Source organism: Hesperophylax consimilis, chromosome 15 (genome assembly GCF_061612785.1).
Source record: "Hesperophylax consimilis isolate HC1 chromosome 15, BYU_Hcon_1.0, whole genome shotgun sequence".
In the NCBI taxonomy this organism is placed as follows: Eukaryota; Metazoa; Arthropoda; class Insecta; order Trichoptera; family Limnephilidae; genus Hesperophylax; species Hesperophylax consimilis.
In genome coordinates, this window is record NC_142850.1 from 6,848,901 (window position 1) to 6,865,118 (window position 16,218).

Consider the following 16,218-nt stretch of genomic DNA (forward strand, 5'->3'; position numbering starts at 1 on the left):
AAAAATGACAACTCAGGAAAGTGGTAATTCAACTTATTCTTAATCCCTTCGTGAATGGTTTATTTATGTTCCCTTCCATGATTTGTTCTCTGTCATATCCTTGTTAAGATAGTTTGCTTAATAAGTCTTTCAATTTTAATTTCTACAAAGGCATTAAACAAGGCGCTAATAACCTACAATAAGATTCCTGGGATTTGTCCCTTACGTTCCGAATATTAGTTTTAATATAATTTTTAGTACAATATTACGCACGTATTATAATTAAATCATTTGTAAATGCATTAATAGTCGCTTGACGCCACTTGTATTGCTGTAAATTCATATCTCCCGGTGGAAAATGAACTTCAAGCAACGTCACAACTTTCTAACTAATCACCGCTCAACCCCTTTGATGAGCGAAATATTTTCTACAAACCTTGGGCATGACCTATGCTTACATTAAAAAAACACCCTTAAAGCATTATAATTATGTGTGCAATATTCAATATTCTCATCATATAAGCAATCAACATATTTTTTACTCATACAAATATTCCTCACCAGCATTTGTAAATGTATTTTCATTCGAGGTTTACCTGCAGCACCTTGATGTATTTCTTTAAATTCTATGGAAGACTTATATTTTTTTACTGGAGTGCTAATGCTCGGTTTTGAACTCATTTTTTGTATACTTCAGATATCATTAAATTTTATTTTAACATATTATTTGCATTAATCTCTTTCCAGCATAATTACTTATCTTGTTCTTGTATAATTATTACATTCACCTATTCGTTTTATAAATGCTAATATTTTTTTGAGCACTGTAGTCCAAAAAAGGGGATCTTGTTCTTGTATAATTATTACATTCACCTATTAGTTTTATAAATGCTAATCATTTTTTGAGCATTGTAGTCCAAAAAAAGGAAACAAATACATTTTAATTTAAAATTTCATTTAGTAGATAATATATATTAGATAATATTCTACCCCTTTAATTTTGAAGAAAGGCGTTTTTTATGAAGAAATTAAAAACTACATAATCTTCTATTTATATTTTTGGCCCTCACTAATGGGCGTGTTTTAGATAATGTGCAGCTGAGAAACAACCATTTATTTTATATTAAGGGTTGATATACCATATTCTATTAGTAAGGCCCAAATTCTATTGTTTACCTTTTATTCTGTATCCCGCCACGCGTTGCTGTGGCTCAGTCTAGCTGTGTAGATTTAAAAAAAAAATATTTATTTTATTTTTTTAAAGATAGACAAACATTCCCGGATAACGCATTTTTATAATGGGTTAATAAACTGACAATATTTGAAAATCTCCTACGACTATATTCTCCTTACAATCATTTCTTCGTTCATTCGCTCTGCTTGCCCAATCCATCTAAACGTCCATTTCTTAATCTTACTCATTACGCTTATATTGGCCTTCCATTCTTTGCGAATGTCTGCATTTCTCACACGATCATACATGGTTTTATCACACGTACGCCTCAAGGTTCTCATTTCCATAGAATTCAGCCTGGAATGCTAGAATTATAAACATCAAAAAACCTAACCTAACATAACTTTAGTTTTAAATTTTTAGTATGAAATTTATGTTAATCTGATAATAAATCCAACAAGTATTAAAAAATATATCATTCAGTTTTTATTATTAAATTAAATTAAATAATTACTTTTTTTTTAAAATCCACCATTCCAATGTTGAGAAGCACTTCGGGTCAACATCATTATCATTTTTTAGTTTTAAAATGACACAATAATTTATTATCTAATAATAAACAAACTAAAATAACAAATTAAGTATGAACAGTAATTTAAAATGCAGATAAAGTCATAATTTAGATAACTATTTATTGTAACGTCAATAAATCCTCTCGAAATTACGTCACACCGATCATTATATTTACATAAAGTTAAAAAGACACATCCTCTAAAAATCTTATATTCAATTTCATAATATGCTTCGTATACATACGCGAGCCGAACTGCCAAACTGTACCTCAACATAGGACAGGAACGAAGCAACCGCAAATGGCGCGAATCGCCGCTTGCAGTTCCTTTCCCGTAATTCGTGGCTCGGTTCGCGTTTCGGTTTGCAAATGTATTTTACAAATTATTGATTTATTGTTAAGTATATGACTTTATATTTTATTTACAATATTTTCCTTTTTTTACGTGGCCCATTATTTAATTTATATTAAAACTGTAATGGAACTACTTTACATGATTTAAGAATGATCACAGACTCGACAGAATTCAGAGCTAAACTTAAAACTCGCTTCATATGCTTAAAGTCAAAAACCTTTCATCTTCACAGTCTGCGACACTGTAAATAAATAAATGTGTAAAAAATGAAAATAACTAAGAATTCATAAGGATATTTCAGAAAAAAATCTCCAGTCCTAAAGAGTCTATAATTTCTCCGGTCTTTTAAAAGAAATGTCTCCTTTTTCCACTAATCTTCTTATAAATGTAACTAATTAACCATCACGCCGTTTCCCCGCAGGGGTAGGCAGAGAAGACGGACCGCCAAACAATTCGGTCTTGGCACACACTTCTTGCCTCATTCACATTCATACATCGTCTTCTATTATTCTGACTCTTGACATAGCCCGACTCGAGTATCTGATTCACTTGATCGTGCCATGTCTTCCTCGAGCGTCCCCAACTTCTGCTACCATTCGCATTTGCATCATATTTCCTCCTTACACTCCTTTCTTCGCTCATTCTCTCTATATGCCCAAACCATCTAAGCGCCCCTTTCTTAATCTTACTCACTACGCTTATATCCCCCTTGCACTCTTTGCGGATCTCTACATTCCTCACACGATCATACATGGTTTTACTACACATACGCCTCAGGGATCTCATTTCAACAGCATTCTATCTAATGTCAATAATAGTGGAGGGTAATATTTGGTGTCCTCTGTGTGCAAATTCTTAATAAAAGTGTGTTTATCTGAAGTGACCAGCCAGGGTAAGTATGTTTTTCTGTATCTGTTTGTAAATAATAAGTACGTTTCTCTGAATCTGTTTACAAATAATCAAATTAGATAAAACCGTGGAACTAATAAATTGTAGAGCGCGCTTGAGGTGATTTTTCACAAAAACGGCACTTTACAAATCATCCAATAATTCTTTTTTATTATTACTCTCCATCTGAATCACGAGAATAAATTTCTAAACCAAAATGTGTAGTAAAATAGCTTCACAGATATCGTGAAACCTCGGTAAACAAGTAAGCAACGCTACAGGGTTTCTCCAGGAAGACCACAATCAAACCACAAGCTGTTTAAAAAATATATTTATTCACAATATGATATTATTGAATGATTAGTGATGATATTCGTAAGACTATGGAATGTGGACGATAATATGAAGGAATAGTCTAATTTCCTTACAGAATAGAGTGTTTGGGGTTCTTCTCGTGGTAGCACTTGACGTAATTCCAGGCTGACTGTTCGGGGGAGTTGCCCTTGTTGGCCAAGCAGGCATCGATAACTCTCTCCACCTGGGCTTTGTCCGCCTCAACGGGCACCTTGGCGAGGGCCACGTCCTTCTTGAACTTGCCTTCCTTGGTCATCAGCTCGGACTTGATGAGCATGCAGAGGGCGAATCGTTTGAGGCCATCGTTATCTACCTTGTAGTCCCCAGCTCTCAGCTTCTGGATGACGGCTAACTCGACGTCGGATTCGGAGACACATTCTCCCTGGTGCTTCTTCAGCTTCTCTTTTTGCTCCTCAGTTAAACCCTGGAAATAAAGAAAAGATACATTTAATTAAGTACACCTTTACAGGCCAAAGCTTGGGTAGGGGTAGTTTTAGATACGTCATACGAGGGACTAAAGAAAAAAACAGAGGATTGGCAGGAGCTCTCCTAGAGGCGGCTAAGACTCTCCAGAGGAGCGAATCCTATTCCCAAGGATAAGGTATTGTCCTAAACCTTAAAATTAACCTCGTTTTTACTGTCATCCAAGAGAATTCATTAATTTTAATGTTAAGAAAAATTCTGCTGTCACCCGAGAAAATCGCAGTTAACGTAAAAGTTTACAACGTTGAGGTTAAGGACAATTCCTTCTTGTAGAACCGGAATGTCCCCCTCAGTAGGCGGATTCCTGTAATTTATCCTTAGCTTTTGCATAAACTAGAGCGATTGAGATAGATCACTCGCCCTAGTTTATGCCAAACATAAAATGAGAGGCAAAGGTTATTCCTTCGCTGAGGATAAAGAAAGAGAATCCGCCTCTAGGGTTTTGGCGCCAGGTTAAAATGATCTCTTTAGAATATTGAAACCTGATAATGGATGTTATCATTACGGCGCTACGTGTGCCAGGCTGGAATTTGACATTCTCCACAAATTTTCTCTATCGACAATCTTTCGTCTCCAATCATTGGGTCTTCCCATCCTGATATAATCTTCTTCCTCTTGGTCAGACCATTTTTTCTTTAGACACACATTTTGTCAAACTTTAAATTGGAGGAATTGGAGCACCTTAACCCCTTAAAGCGGGCTGTATACAACCGATTTCTTCTGGCCATCTGTGTTTCATATTTTTTATTTCATGTTATTCTTTCATATTTAGTTTTACGTTACTTCGTGCCTTCAAAACTTTTTTGCAATTTTCGATAGCTCACCAGGTACGTTCTGTTTTTACGATCTTTGTAATAGCCCGTCTGGGCGTAAAACCAAATAAATTAAAATTCTAATGGCTTTGTAGATGAATAATTTACTCGCGATTTTCCTAGAAATATCAATATCGATTCTAGGCACTTATTTTGGTTTAGTATAATAACCAGAACGGTTTACCTACTCAAACAATACCAATCATTCGTTAATTCATTTTCGACCTAATCATATTATGATACAAATATCAATGAAAAAATGGTCCAGTACATGGTAGAATCCAAATGGAGAACAATAAACAAGGGTGTGCCACAAGGAAGCATTCTTGGGCCTCTCCTCTTCCTTATCTATATAAACGAACTTCCAATAATTGCTGGCACAGAATGTTCAATGTTTGCTGATGACACCGCTTTGTTGTTTGAATGTAATGGAGACGTTGACGAATTTAACAAACAAGTTAACGAGACTTGCCAATTAATAGCAAACTGTCTGTTATCGCAACATCTATCACTCAACACAAACAAAACCCAAATTTTAAAATTTTGTCCAGTGCAAGCTACATCTATAAATATAAATGTAAACATTAATAATAATATTATCGAACCTTCCCAAACCTGTTCACTACTGGGAATGGAATTAGATATAAACATAAACTGGAAAGAACATGTCTCAAAAATTGTAGCAAAAATCAGTAGTTTTTCTTATGTTCTGGGTACCTTAAGAAAAATATTAAACACCGAATCAGTAATAGCCGCATACTATGGTTATGTATACTCAATAATAAAATACGGTATTATTTTTTGGGGAAACTCGGTAAACGCTAAAGATGTTTTCATCATACAAAAGAGATGCATAAGAAAAATTACAAACTCTGATCGTTTAGATTCATGTAGACCTATGTTTAAAAATCTGAAAATTCTGACAGTCACAGACATATATATATTGGAGTTATGCATGTTAGTGCGATCATCTACAGACAAGTTCCCACTAAAAAACTCAACACATAAATACGCTACACGGCTCACAGAAAACTTACTAATACCAAAAGCAAACAAAACAATATTCCAAAAAGGACCATACTACATGGCCATTAAAGTATATAACAACCTTCCACATAACATTAAACAAATACAAGATACACACAAATTCAAAACGTTACTAAACACTTTCCTTGTTAATAAATGTCACTACACGTTGAGTGAATACCTCACGTAAATGAAACACCTATTTTTATTGGTATATATATTTGTATTTTTTTATTTTTTCATTGGTATATTGTTATTATTTTCTGTATAAACATTGTAATTAAATAAATGTGGTTAGCTGGAAGAAATGGGGTCTACCCATAAGCTATACCTTTTGTAATATTTCTATTTTTGAGACCGATAATTCGTGGTGGAATTCCATTATAATATATTATAATAAAACAAATAAAAAACTTTATTCCACTTAATTTTATTTTGACCGTAACCGGTTTCAGCTCGTCAAAGCCATCTTCAGACTGGTTACGGTTAACAAGGTTAACAGACTGGTTAACAGACTGGTTAACAGACTGGTTAACAGACTGGTTAACAGACTGGTTAACAGACTGGTTAACAGACTGGTTAACCAGTCTGTTAACCAAACACCGGTTAACAGACTGGTTAACCGGTTACGGTCAAAATAAAATTAAGTGGAATAAAGTTTTTTATTTGTTTTATTATAATATATTATACCTTTTGTAATTTTAATTTTACAATAAATAATTTTTGATTTGATTTGATTTGATTTGATTTGATAATATTATAATCTCTAAATAGTATAAAATAAAGTCGCTATCCGTGTCTGTCTGTTTGTGCACTTAGTTGATCTAAACTACGCAACGGATATCAAAATAGTTTATACTATCATTTAGAGAATTTCTTCCGGAAGGTTGTATATATGTAATAAGTGTAAATTATATTTACAGAAAGTAGAGAAAAGTCGATGTTTTGTAATCAAGTCGTAAAAAAATATTTTCGGGCACTTTCATTGCTAGCGCTGGCTAAACCATACGAGATACATCAAAATAATGTACCACGGAATAGTATATCTTGAAGAGTAGGGTGGATCGCCATTGTATGGAATTTTTAATTTTTTATAAATCAGTTTTCGCGGGGTGCGGAATAGGTGCTCTAGGTACATACAATTAAGCATACAAAATATCAATTTAAAATTTTGATAACAAGTACTACCCCAAAGCAGTTGAATTATTTAAAATCTGGTAAAAAATTGTCCCTTTATAAAACAGTTTTGTGTCAATATTAATACTTTATTTTTTAATTTTACATTTTATAATGAAAAAAAATTGCCGCGTCTTACATAATAATATTAAAAAAATTTGATAATATTTATTTTCCCGCGAAAATTTGACAAATCGCTGAGTCCACTTTCGCACCTGGCTCGCGCACCGCGCATCTTTAGATCAACCGTCCACATCTTTCAAGTTTTACTAACGTTGATCTTCCAACTGACCAACAATACTTTGTTTCATCTACTTCTTCTTGTTATGTAATAAATCCAACAGACAGTAGACTATCTGTTGTATCCAGAACAATGGATCGATACAGTATTTCTGATCGGGCAGGTGCAGCCATCGTCTGCGCTACATTGCAAGATATTGGATTAGTGACAACAGATAATCTAACAAATGTGATCGATCGTAATAAGATAGTGCTCGTGCCAAAACTAAGACCTAGGATGGACGCAGAAAAGTTGTGATAGAAGAACATATCAGTCTTTTGAAAGAACCTGGCTCACAATACATTGGCCACATAGGCGTTAAGTTCGGTGACGCTAAAACAATAGCTCAGAAATTGTTAGCATATTTTGTGGCCAAATCCATTGATTTAGCGTGCATCGTGGCTATCCATCGTGGCTCCATCGTCCACTTCAGTGGTTGGTCTGTCAGTTACATGCTAACGAGTTAAGTTTGAGACAACTTTTTGAAAACCTTGGCGGAACGACAACAGAAGACACCAGAAGCTTTAGCAGCCAACTAGGAAAGTTGCTCAAGAAATGTGAACATCTTCCTGTGATAGAATTTCAAGCAATAGAATGCAACTTAGCGGACACTACAAAATCCCGTGACGACCTTAGCACAGACCAGCTTTATTTATTGGAAATGTGCCGAGCAATCGCCGAAGGACAATGAAACGAAAACTTAGCGAAAAGAAACCCGGGTAAAATCTGTCATTCGCGTTGGTTAACAACAGCCAATACTATTCTTCGACTTTACATTTCAACCAAGAATCCGACAGAAAATCTGGTGATATTGACTGAATTTGTGCTAAGAGTGTATGCTCCGATGTGGTTTAAAATAAAAACACAACCTTCGTGTGTTTATGGGGCGAGACACCTCCACAAAACCATAAAATTATCTCGTTACCTTCCAGAGCATTTGAAAAAGGTGGTAGATCCCGTAATTCAATGCAACGGGTATTTTGGCCACAGCGAAAAAATACTTATTAGTATGTTAAACGATGAACGAAGACAAATTAGAAAGTTGGCTCTGAAACGGATTCTAAGTATCCGAGAACATACGTTAGGGTTCTCTCCAATAAGAGTATTTAAGCTACCTACTTTGAATTTCAACGCAGACTATATTGACTTGATCTACTGGGAAAAACCATCAGAACCACCTCTCACAAAACTGATATCTAGCGAGACAATAATTGATGTCATTGCAGACCACGAAATTATCGAATACAACCTTTTTGTGTAAGTTTCAATTGATACCCTGTCACACGCAAGCCACGGAAAGATGCATCAAAGTGGTAACGGCATCATGCTCTGCTGTTTGCGGCCCTGAAAGACGTGAAGGGTGGATACAAAATAAGCTAGAATCTTGTCGTACTATACGTAGTATTCAATTCGAAGAAGGACTATAAAACACAATAACTCTTATGATTTTTGACTTTATTTTTTAACATTTTTTTGGGTTTTTTTGTATGGCAATGGTACTTTTATGGTTTCTTGATTAGTAGATAATATTATGAGTAAGTGAAAAGTTAATTTTTTTAAATATTTTGACTACTTTTATTGAGCAAAGATTAAACCCTTCTTTTTCTAGTTTCTCGCTGTTTTTTTAATTTTGAATTGACTTGGGGCAGTACTTGCACTAGAAATATCTTAATGCTGTCATAATGACTTTTAAAAGTATCCCCATAGAGCATTCATTCCACACCCGCTGCTAAGAAAAACAAAAAAACAAAAAATCGATCCACCCTATTGAACAGGTCTACAGAAAAGTCCGCAATGGTATACGTCTATCTCCTAAGGATAACCCCCAAAAATAAATATATTTATAAAATAAATATTAATATTATTTATGCTTTTTTCTTGTAACGCCATTTTATTCGAGGAATCTAACATTTAACAACAGTAATGATTACTAAACTACTTAAATATGTTATTAGTTCACGGAAACGTATCAATTAAGGTGATAAGAACTTGACTTATAAATGTAGTATGTTTACTGTAATTATTAATAACGGTAGGTACATAAATTATACAAAATTGAAAACTAGTCTGCCATTAGAATTTTAGTGATACACGTATTCGTACTTTATTTATTTATTAATCTATTTATTTATTAATCTTAAGTTAGCTCACATCTTCGTGTGTGCTAATAGTTTTATAAACATATAAACATGTACATTGTTTGGCAAACATAATCTTTCTTTAAATATTTCAATAAAGTCACAAAAAAAAGAAACATTAATAATTGAGATAGACATATTTTCTTAATTCATTTTTGAACTTATTAATATTTTCTATCACAGCAATTTCCTTCGGGATTTTGTTATAGAGTTGAACGGCCTGGTACATCAGAGATTTTTGGGTGCTTGTTTTTTTTCTTGTTGGCAATCTAATTTGCTTAGAATTTCTCGTCCCGTGTCCGTGTATCTCGTTATTGTAATTTATTTTTCTTTTCAGTTCCTTTGACACAAGTTTATTTATTTAGGAACATCTTTTTCGTTATAAATTATTTTGAATTTAATATATCACTGAAGAAGACGATAATATTAATAAATCTAAAAGATGCATGAAAAATAATAAGACGCAGACAAATATAACGGTCACAACTAGGAATCAAGAAGAGATTTAAGACAATAGATTCTGCGTTCGATTCCTAGCTCTGACCGTCATTTTTTTATTTTTCTGTGTCTTGTTCTTTTTCATCTTTCATTTAGACTTATTAATATTATCTTCTTCTTCAATAATTAATTATTTATTTATCGGCTTTTACAAACATGAAAATTATTTAGACACCATGCAGAAGAATAGTATTTTACTAACCTTAATTATTGTTATTATTGAGGTATGTTATTATAGCCTTCTTGTAACTATATTCCGTGCAGTTGAACACATCTACTACTTCTGAGAAAACGTTACCAACTGCATGCAATCTACGTACAAGCGAGTATCTAAATGACTCAGTAGTGATATTATTGTTGCAATAATGAGTAGTGCTAGTGGTTCTATTTAACAGTTAAAATCTACTTATTTATTTTAATAAGTACAGAAAAAGGTATTTTTTTCTGAAAGTTTCGATTGTGACATGAAACATTTATTTGGAAAAAATCTTATTTTATAAAAGGTACATTTCCACGGACAATAAAACTTATATTTTACATAAATAATTTATTTTTATATACAGGGTGTTAAGGGATGTGCTTGACTTCCTTTAACCAGTGATTCCTGATATTATTTGAAGTAAAAAATGTAAATGCAATTTTGTTGTATAATATTTACATTATCATTAAAATTATAATTTACATCCCTTAAATGGTATAAGTAAGTTTACCCTTTAAGACAGAAGATTAAACAAGAAGCGTAATAAGAGATTTTAAAAGTTCACACTGATAATTATATACCCACAAATATAAAGATCACACTATTTAGATTTAGGAAATGAAATAAAAAGAATTTGGCATTCTCAGACTATAAAAATATTACCATTCGTTATTTCGGCTACTGGCATTATACCTAGCTCTCTCATTAAAAATTTAGGCGTATTAGATCTATCAAAAAAATTATATATAAAGATGCAAAAGTCGGTCATTTTGAATACATGTAGAATAACGAAAGATTTTTTTAATATTTATGTTGAGGGATCAGTAGGATTTGTAGGCCCTGTTAGAAGTTCTACCGAGCAGAACCCTCTGATATGAAAATATCTGGAGTCGGTGAATTATTTTCCCATTTGATCTCTGGTGAGTTGACGTGTTGTTCTTGTATTGTTTTGTATTTATTTTGCTTATATAATGCACTTAGATAGTGTTGATTGACTAGATGATCATTTGTGGAAAAGTGTGTGGAAGGGTTTAGTTTTTCCTTTGGGGAAGATTTAACCCGGACAACAAAATCGGAAGTTAAAAAAAAAGAAAAAAAAATTATATTCCCACAAATATAAAGATCACACTAATAAATACCTACAAATAAAAGTTGACACTAATACTCGTATTTACTTACAAATAAATAAGGTATTTTAACAGTTCTTTCCGAATATGTACCTCAATTAACAGATTGATTTAAGCAAATAACCTTTTAATATTAATAATACGTCCACACCAGTGAAATAGTGGCAATTTCAACTCTAGCCGCTAGAGCGAACTATTGTAGCATCTTGACTTTGACATTCCTTTCAATGGCAGCAAATTGAATTTATTTAGTTTTTGGTGGGGGTGTTTTGCGCTTTCTAATTTATATTTTGATCATTTTTGATTTAAAAATTCAAATGTTCAAAAGTGGGTTCCGTGGTTCAGTTTACGAACAGACAGAAAAACACACTTAGGGCCCGTTCCCACTTCCGTTTTCAAATCGGAGGCGGGTCCCGTTTTAAAAACGGATGCCCTAGTGGCTGTAGTGGATGTATGGAGCTGTTCACACTTGTCCGACACGATTTGAAAACGGATCCGACATTTTTTGTCGGATGGCTCGCCTACGCAGCGCGTCCGTTTTCAAATCATGTCGGAACACGCTCGCTCATAGTGTTGTATGGAGCTGTTCACACTTGTCGTCCAGTCGTTCCGGCAGAGTCCCCGCCAAACCCCGACCCCTCCCCGCCCGCTCCCTGTCGCAAGTAAGCAGGCACGCTGCGGGCTTGTATTTGGTTATTTTGTTAAGTAAATAAATCAAAACTACAATAATGGATAAAGATATAAATCCCGAAAATTTAATACCACTGGTCGAAGAAAGAGTATGGTAATATTTTATCTTTAACTAAATAAAAACAAAACACTTGGTGTACACAACTTTTGTACATCAAAATTTTTATTTTTATTTTTTTAAGTTTAATTTTTTTAAATTTTAAAGCTTTAATGAGATGCACGGAAGAGCGTATTAGTTTAATAAACACATAATAAAAAATATTTGAGTTGTTATTGTTTTCTTACTTTAAAATATCGATAGCCTTTCTTCAGGACAAATGCACTTTCTCAATTTTGTATTTTGATATGTTAAGCTCTCTGAAACTCATTCCAGTAGATGGTTAAAGGAAGTGATAGACATTCTCTTAAGCCATTAAGCGCCCTTGAGGTGATTTTTCATGGTGAAAACGGCGCTATATAAATAATCCAATCATTATTATTCTAAAATAATTAAAGAACTTTAGTTCATCACTTCTCAACTCACCAATTAACACTTGGAAAATTCCTACAGAAAATCATTCGGCTATGATTGGGTATACCCAAAATTTTCTTTTCACTTTTTTCCTTCTTTTTAATAAGTACAACATGACAACAAGAGCTTCATCGTCGTCCATTGCGCACCATTACTGAAGAATGAGCAAATAACATGTTTTTGTTGAATCGACAATTATTTTTTTTCGTAGAGTATGGTCCGTTTTTAAAACGGTAGTGTGAACAGGGCCATTGGCCATCCGTTTTTAAAACGGGACCCGCCTCCGATTTGAAAACGGAAGTGGGAACGGGCCCTAGTCGTTTTTCAAGATGCCAATAAACGTTGACAGATTATATATATAGTTGGTGAAATAATTTCGTTAAATCCTAACAAAATGTTATTGATTACGCAAAACGTGGATAAAACCGTGAAAATATGATTATAAATATTTAAGGTTAATTCTGCAGAGCCTTGTCCGTGTAGCTTTTTGCGTTCAAGTTGACGTTATAATCATCGTCAATGTTGACGTTCAAAATTAAACAGGACATTTTTTTAATAGAATTAAAAACATTCCAGGGTAACAAATAACCTGACAGTAATTGGAAATTATCCCACAGTAAGTAGCCAAACCACGTACAAACACGTACCGAGACTGGCATTTTAACTTAATTCTATTTCAGTACTACCATGAAACCATACTGCGTGCTAAGCCTAACAGCGGAAAATGTTGCTCGCTGCGTGATAAAGGATTTAGCCAGCCAAGGAATTGAACTCACGATGCCTGGGTCGCATATGGGTCCGCCAGATGCGATGCCAACTCAGCCATTGACCGGTGACATTGATTTTAGTCTGTAAAGTTCGTATTTATATTTAGTCTTTATCCAGCGACGTGAATGTTTAAGAGGAAGCTACAAGCCAAAAATGTGTATATTCTTGATATATTATACAGGGTGTCCGGAAACTCGTAGTACAAGCGGGAAACTGGTGAATCTACATCACATTTGGAGTCGATTTTGTAGTATATTTTTTTTTTATTTGAGCTTTCGTTATCGAGTAAATCGAGTTTGAAGTTGATTTTTTTTTAATTTTTTTTTTTTTTTTAATCAAATTCTTATAAATTATTACTGAAGATCAAAGTACCCTACTAATTAAAACTATTTGAAAGTAAAACAAATGAAGAAACTCGGATTTGAAGCATTATTTTGAAATCACCCTTCATTTAACCCGGTGTAATCATAAAATATTTCTGCTCTGCAGGGTTAAAACATCTGTTATTCAACCCTAAACACCAGAAAAAACTTTAACCCTAAAATAGCCGAAAAATATTTTTTTTTGGTTTTTTTTTGTTTTTTTTTTTTTAAAATGCTCATATCAAAAAACTTTATGTTTTTTTGGGTTCCCCATGTGGTGTAGATTCTCCAGTTTCCCGCTTGTACTACGAGTTTCCGGACACCGTGTATAGTAGGTAATAGGCATTAAAATCGCTTGGCAGACGGAGTCTAGAAACGTTCGATTTCAAACACAAAACTGGTTTTTATTTATTTTGTAAATAATTTTATAAGAAAGCAAAAAAGTAAATCAAGTGAAACTGTCACAGATAATCTTAGCTATAATACTGTAATTTTTAAAAGTAGTTTCCTTTATGCGTTCATACATTTCCATCTAAAAAAAAGATTTTTTAGTAGTTAAATTTTATATTTTTTAATTTTATTTGTATTCTACTCAAGCAAAGCGATAGGTAAACCTTAAATTTATCTAAAGCATATTTTAATCAAAATTGTGATTTGGCATTAAGCTTCGCCTTAAAAAAAATATTGAATAACTGGCTGACGTGTACCCGGAGTCGCTCGGGGTTATGAATGGTTTGAAGTAAAGGTTTGATTTTGTTAATCTTTTATTTAATATTTTGAAGGTGAAAATAATATTATTCTAAAGAATTGAAAAGTTTACTTTTTATAAGTTTTTGTTTTACTTGATCGTGCCACGTTTTCATCGAGCGTACCTGACTTCCACCATTCACTTCTGTATACCACATTGTCACCACAAAAAAATCATTATATTGACTCCGTACCTCATTTAAGTGCAGATATTATGCCTTAAGTCAGTCTTCCTCGGGTGTCCCTAACTCTTTCTACCGTATACCACACTGTTACTGTTAAAAAAACTACAATATGTCGACTTTTATTCGACTAAGTATCTTATTCCATTGCAGAGATAATGCGTTAAGTCTTCCCCGGACGTCCCCGACTATTTCTACCATTCAAACTCTCTAAACAATCCTGACAATAATGAGAACAAACAATGAAATTTTCAGCGAAATCAGTCGAGTAGTTTTTGAGTCTATAGGGGACAAACAAACAAGCTTTCAATTTTATATATTAAATCTATAATAAATAAAGATTATAATGTATGGAATCATTAGGTATATTTATTCAAAGTCATCAATCATAAAATATTAGGGAATCTTTCATTAATGTTAATTATGCAATTATGATAGCCAAAAACAATTCTTAGAACTGGCAATTACGATGCAACGTTTCTGTACCTAATTATGACATCACTTATTTGAGCCAGTAATATTAAAGAAGAATTTTAAAAACAAATAACCTTTTTTTAGTTACTCACGTTGAGCACAAGATTTAGATAAAAAATGCAATAATCAGCCAAACAAAATAAGAAATCCTAAATTTCAAGTCAAAGATGCAATCATAATTTATATTTAGTTCCAACAAAGTTCCGGTAATAGATTTTTGCACAAACAATGAAAAATCTTCTTGGCCAAGAATGCGTTCAGTTCCATTAGTAATGAAAAAGCTACCTGACCAAGAATTAATTTAGTTCTATTAGCTATGATGAAGCTACTTGGCCAAGTATGCATTCAGTTACATTAGCAATGAAAAATCGATTTGTCAAAGTCTTGGACAGTGTGAATTGTATAATACTTGACTTCATAAAAATAAACAAAATACCTGAACAGCGATCAGGTAGCAGGCAGCAATAACAAAGACGATCGACTTCATGTTGATGGAATTGGTTTCAAGAACAACACTTCAAACACAAGAGAATCAAATGACAACCATCAACCAGTAACCCAATCCTTTTATATCCTCCAGGAATAAAGTGGTGTAAATCTCTAAGCCAGATCAACAGCCGCTTGAGGCGATGGACAATGTGAAGCCCGGCAAATTGGCGTCGTTAAGCAATTTGTCATTCATTGAATGCCTAATGCGTTCAGAGATCGGATGACCAGACCATTTGGGGCCAATTATGGTAGGGAACATACTGTCTCGTGCTGGAGGATAATGATTATGGGTTGAATGTATGTTAGTTTAATTAGGAACTTGGGCTTCAGATGTAAAGGGCGACCTATTGTATATCATACGAAGTAAATATTTACAACATTTCGTCAGGGGAGAATCCAGAAACAACTGGTCTAATAAATTTTAAAAATATGAGATGAGTGATATTTAGAGTCAGTAGAAATCTTCAATTTGGGAGGCGGTTTTGGGTACCGCCGCCCTTTATTTGATAGCAAACTCCCCTGTCATAGGTCACCCAAAGTGGTTCGTTACGTTTGGTGATTTAGCAGGGGTGCCCGGGTTCGTCGGGTGAGGTGTGATCAGGATGCACCTGCCCATTAGCTGCGTGGGGTGACGGATCGGGAGAGGCTGGTTTGGGGAGATCCTTTGACGTCTCCAACTCTTCTCTCTTGACCCATTGCCTTGCACCGCATCGGAAGGGATAGATAATTCGTCCGTAACTCTTGGAAACACTGACCCCTAGATTCGTATCCACCCCTCATCCCTTTTTCTTCCAGAACATCCTCTCCTTAAAAAGACCCTCCTCACAGCATCCACAAAATGACACAGGGCCCAAGGGAAATTATTTTCTTCAGGGCCTCCTGAAAACTACGGATTTCCATTTGAGTTATGATTTAAGGCCACTGAATAGAAATAC

General features: G+C 33.9%; 1 protein-coding gene across 1 annotated transcript; it reads right to left on the reverse strand.

The window, feature by feature from the left end:
* Positions 1-3,286: 3,286 nt before the first annotated feature.
* On the reverse strand, positions 3,287-15,381 carry LOC149417241 (B2 protein-like). The gene is made up of 2 exons (XM_089640173.1): positions 15,231-15,381; positions 3,287-3,745 (listed from the first exon to the last, which is right to left on the reverse strand). Exons 1-2 carry the CDS (start codon positions 15,279-15,281, stop codon positions 3,392-3,394), a joined length of 405 nt encoding a protein of 134 aa, XP_089496299.1. The 5' UTR covers positions 15,282-15,381; the 3' UTR covers positions 3,287-3,391.
* Positions 15,382-16,218: the final 837 nt, after the last annotated feature.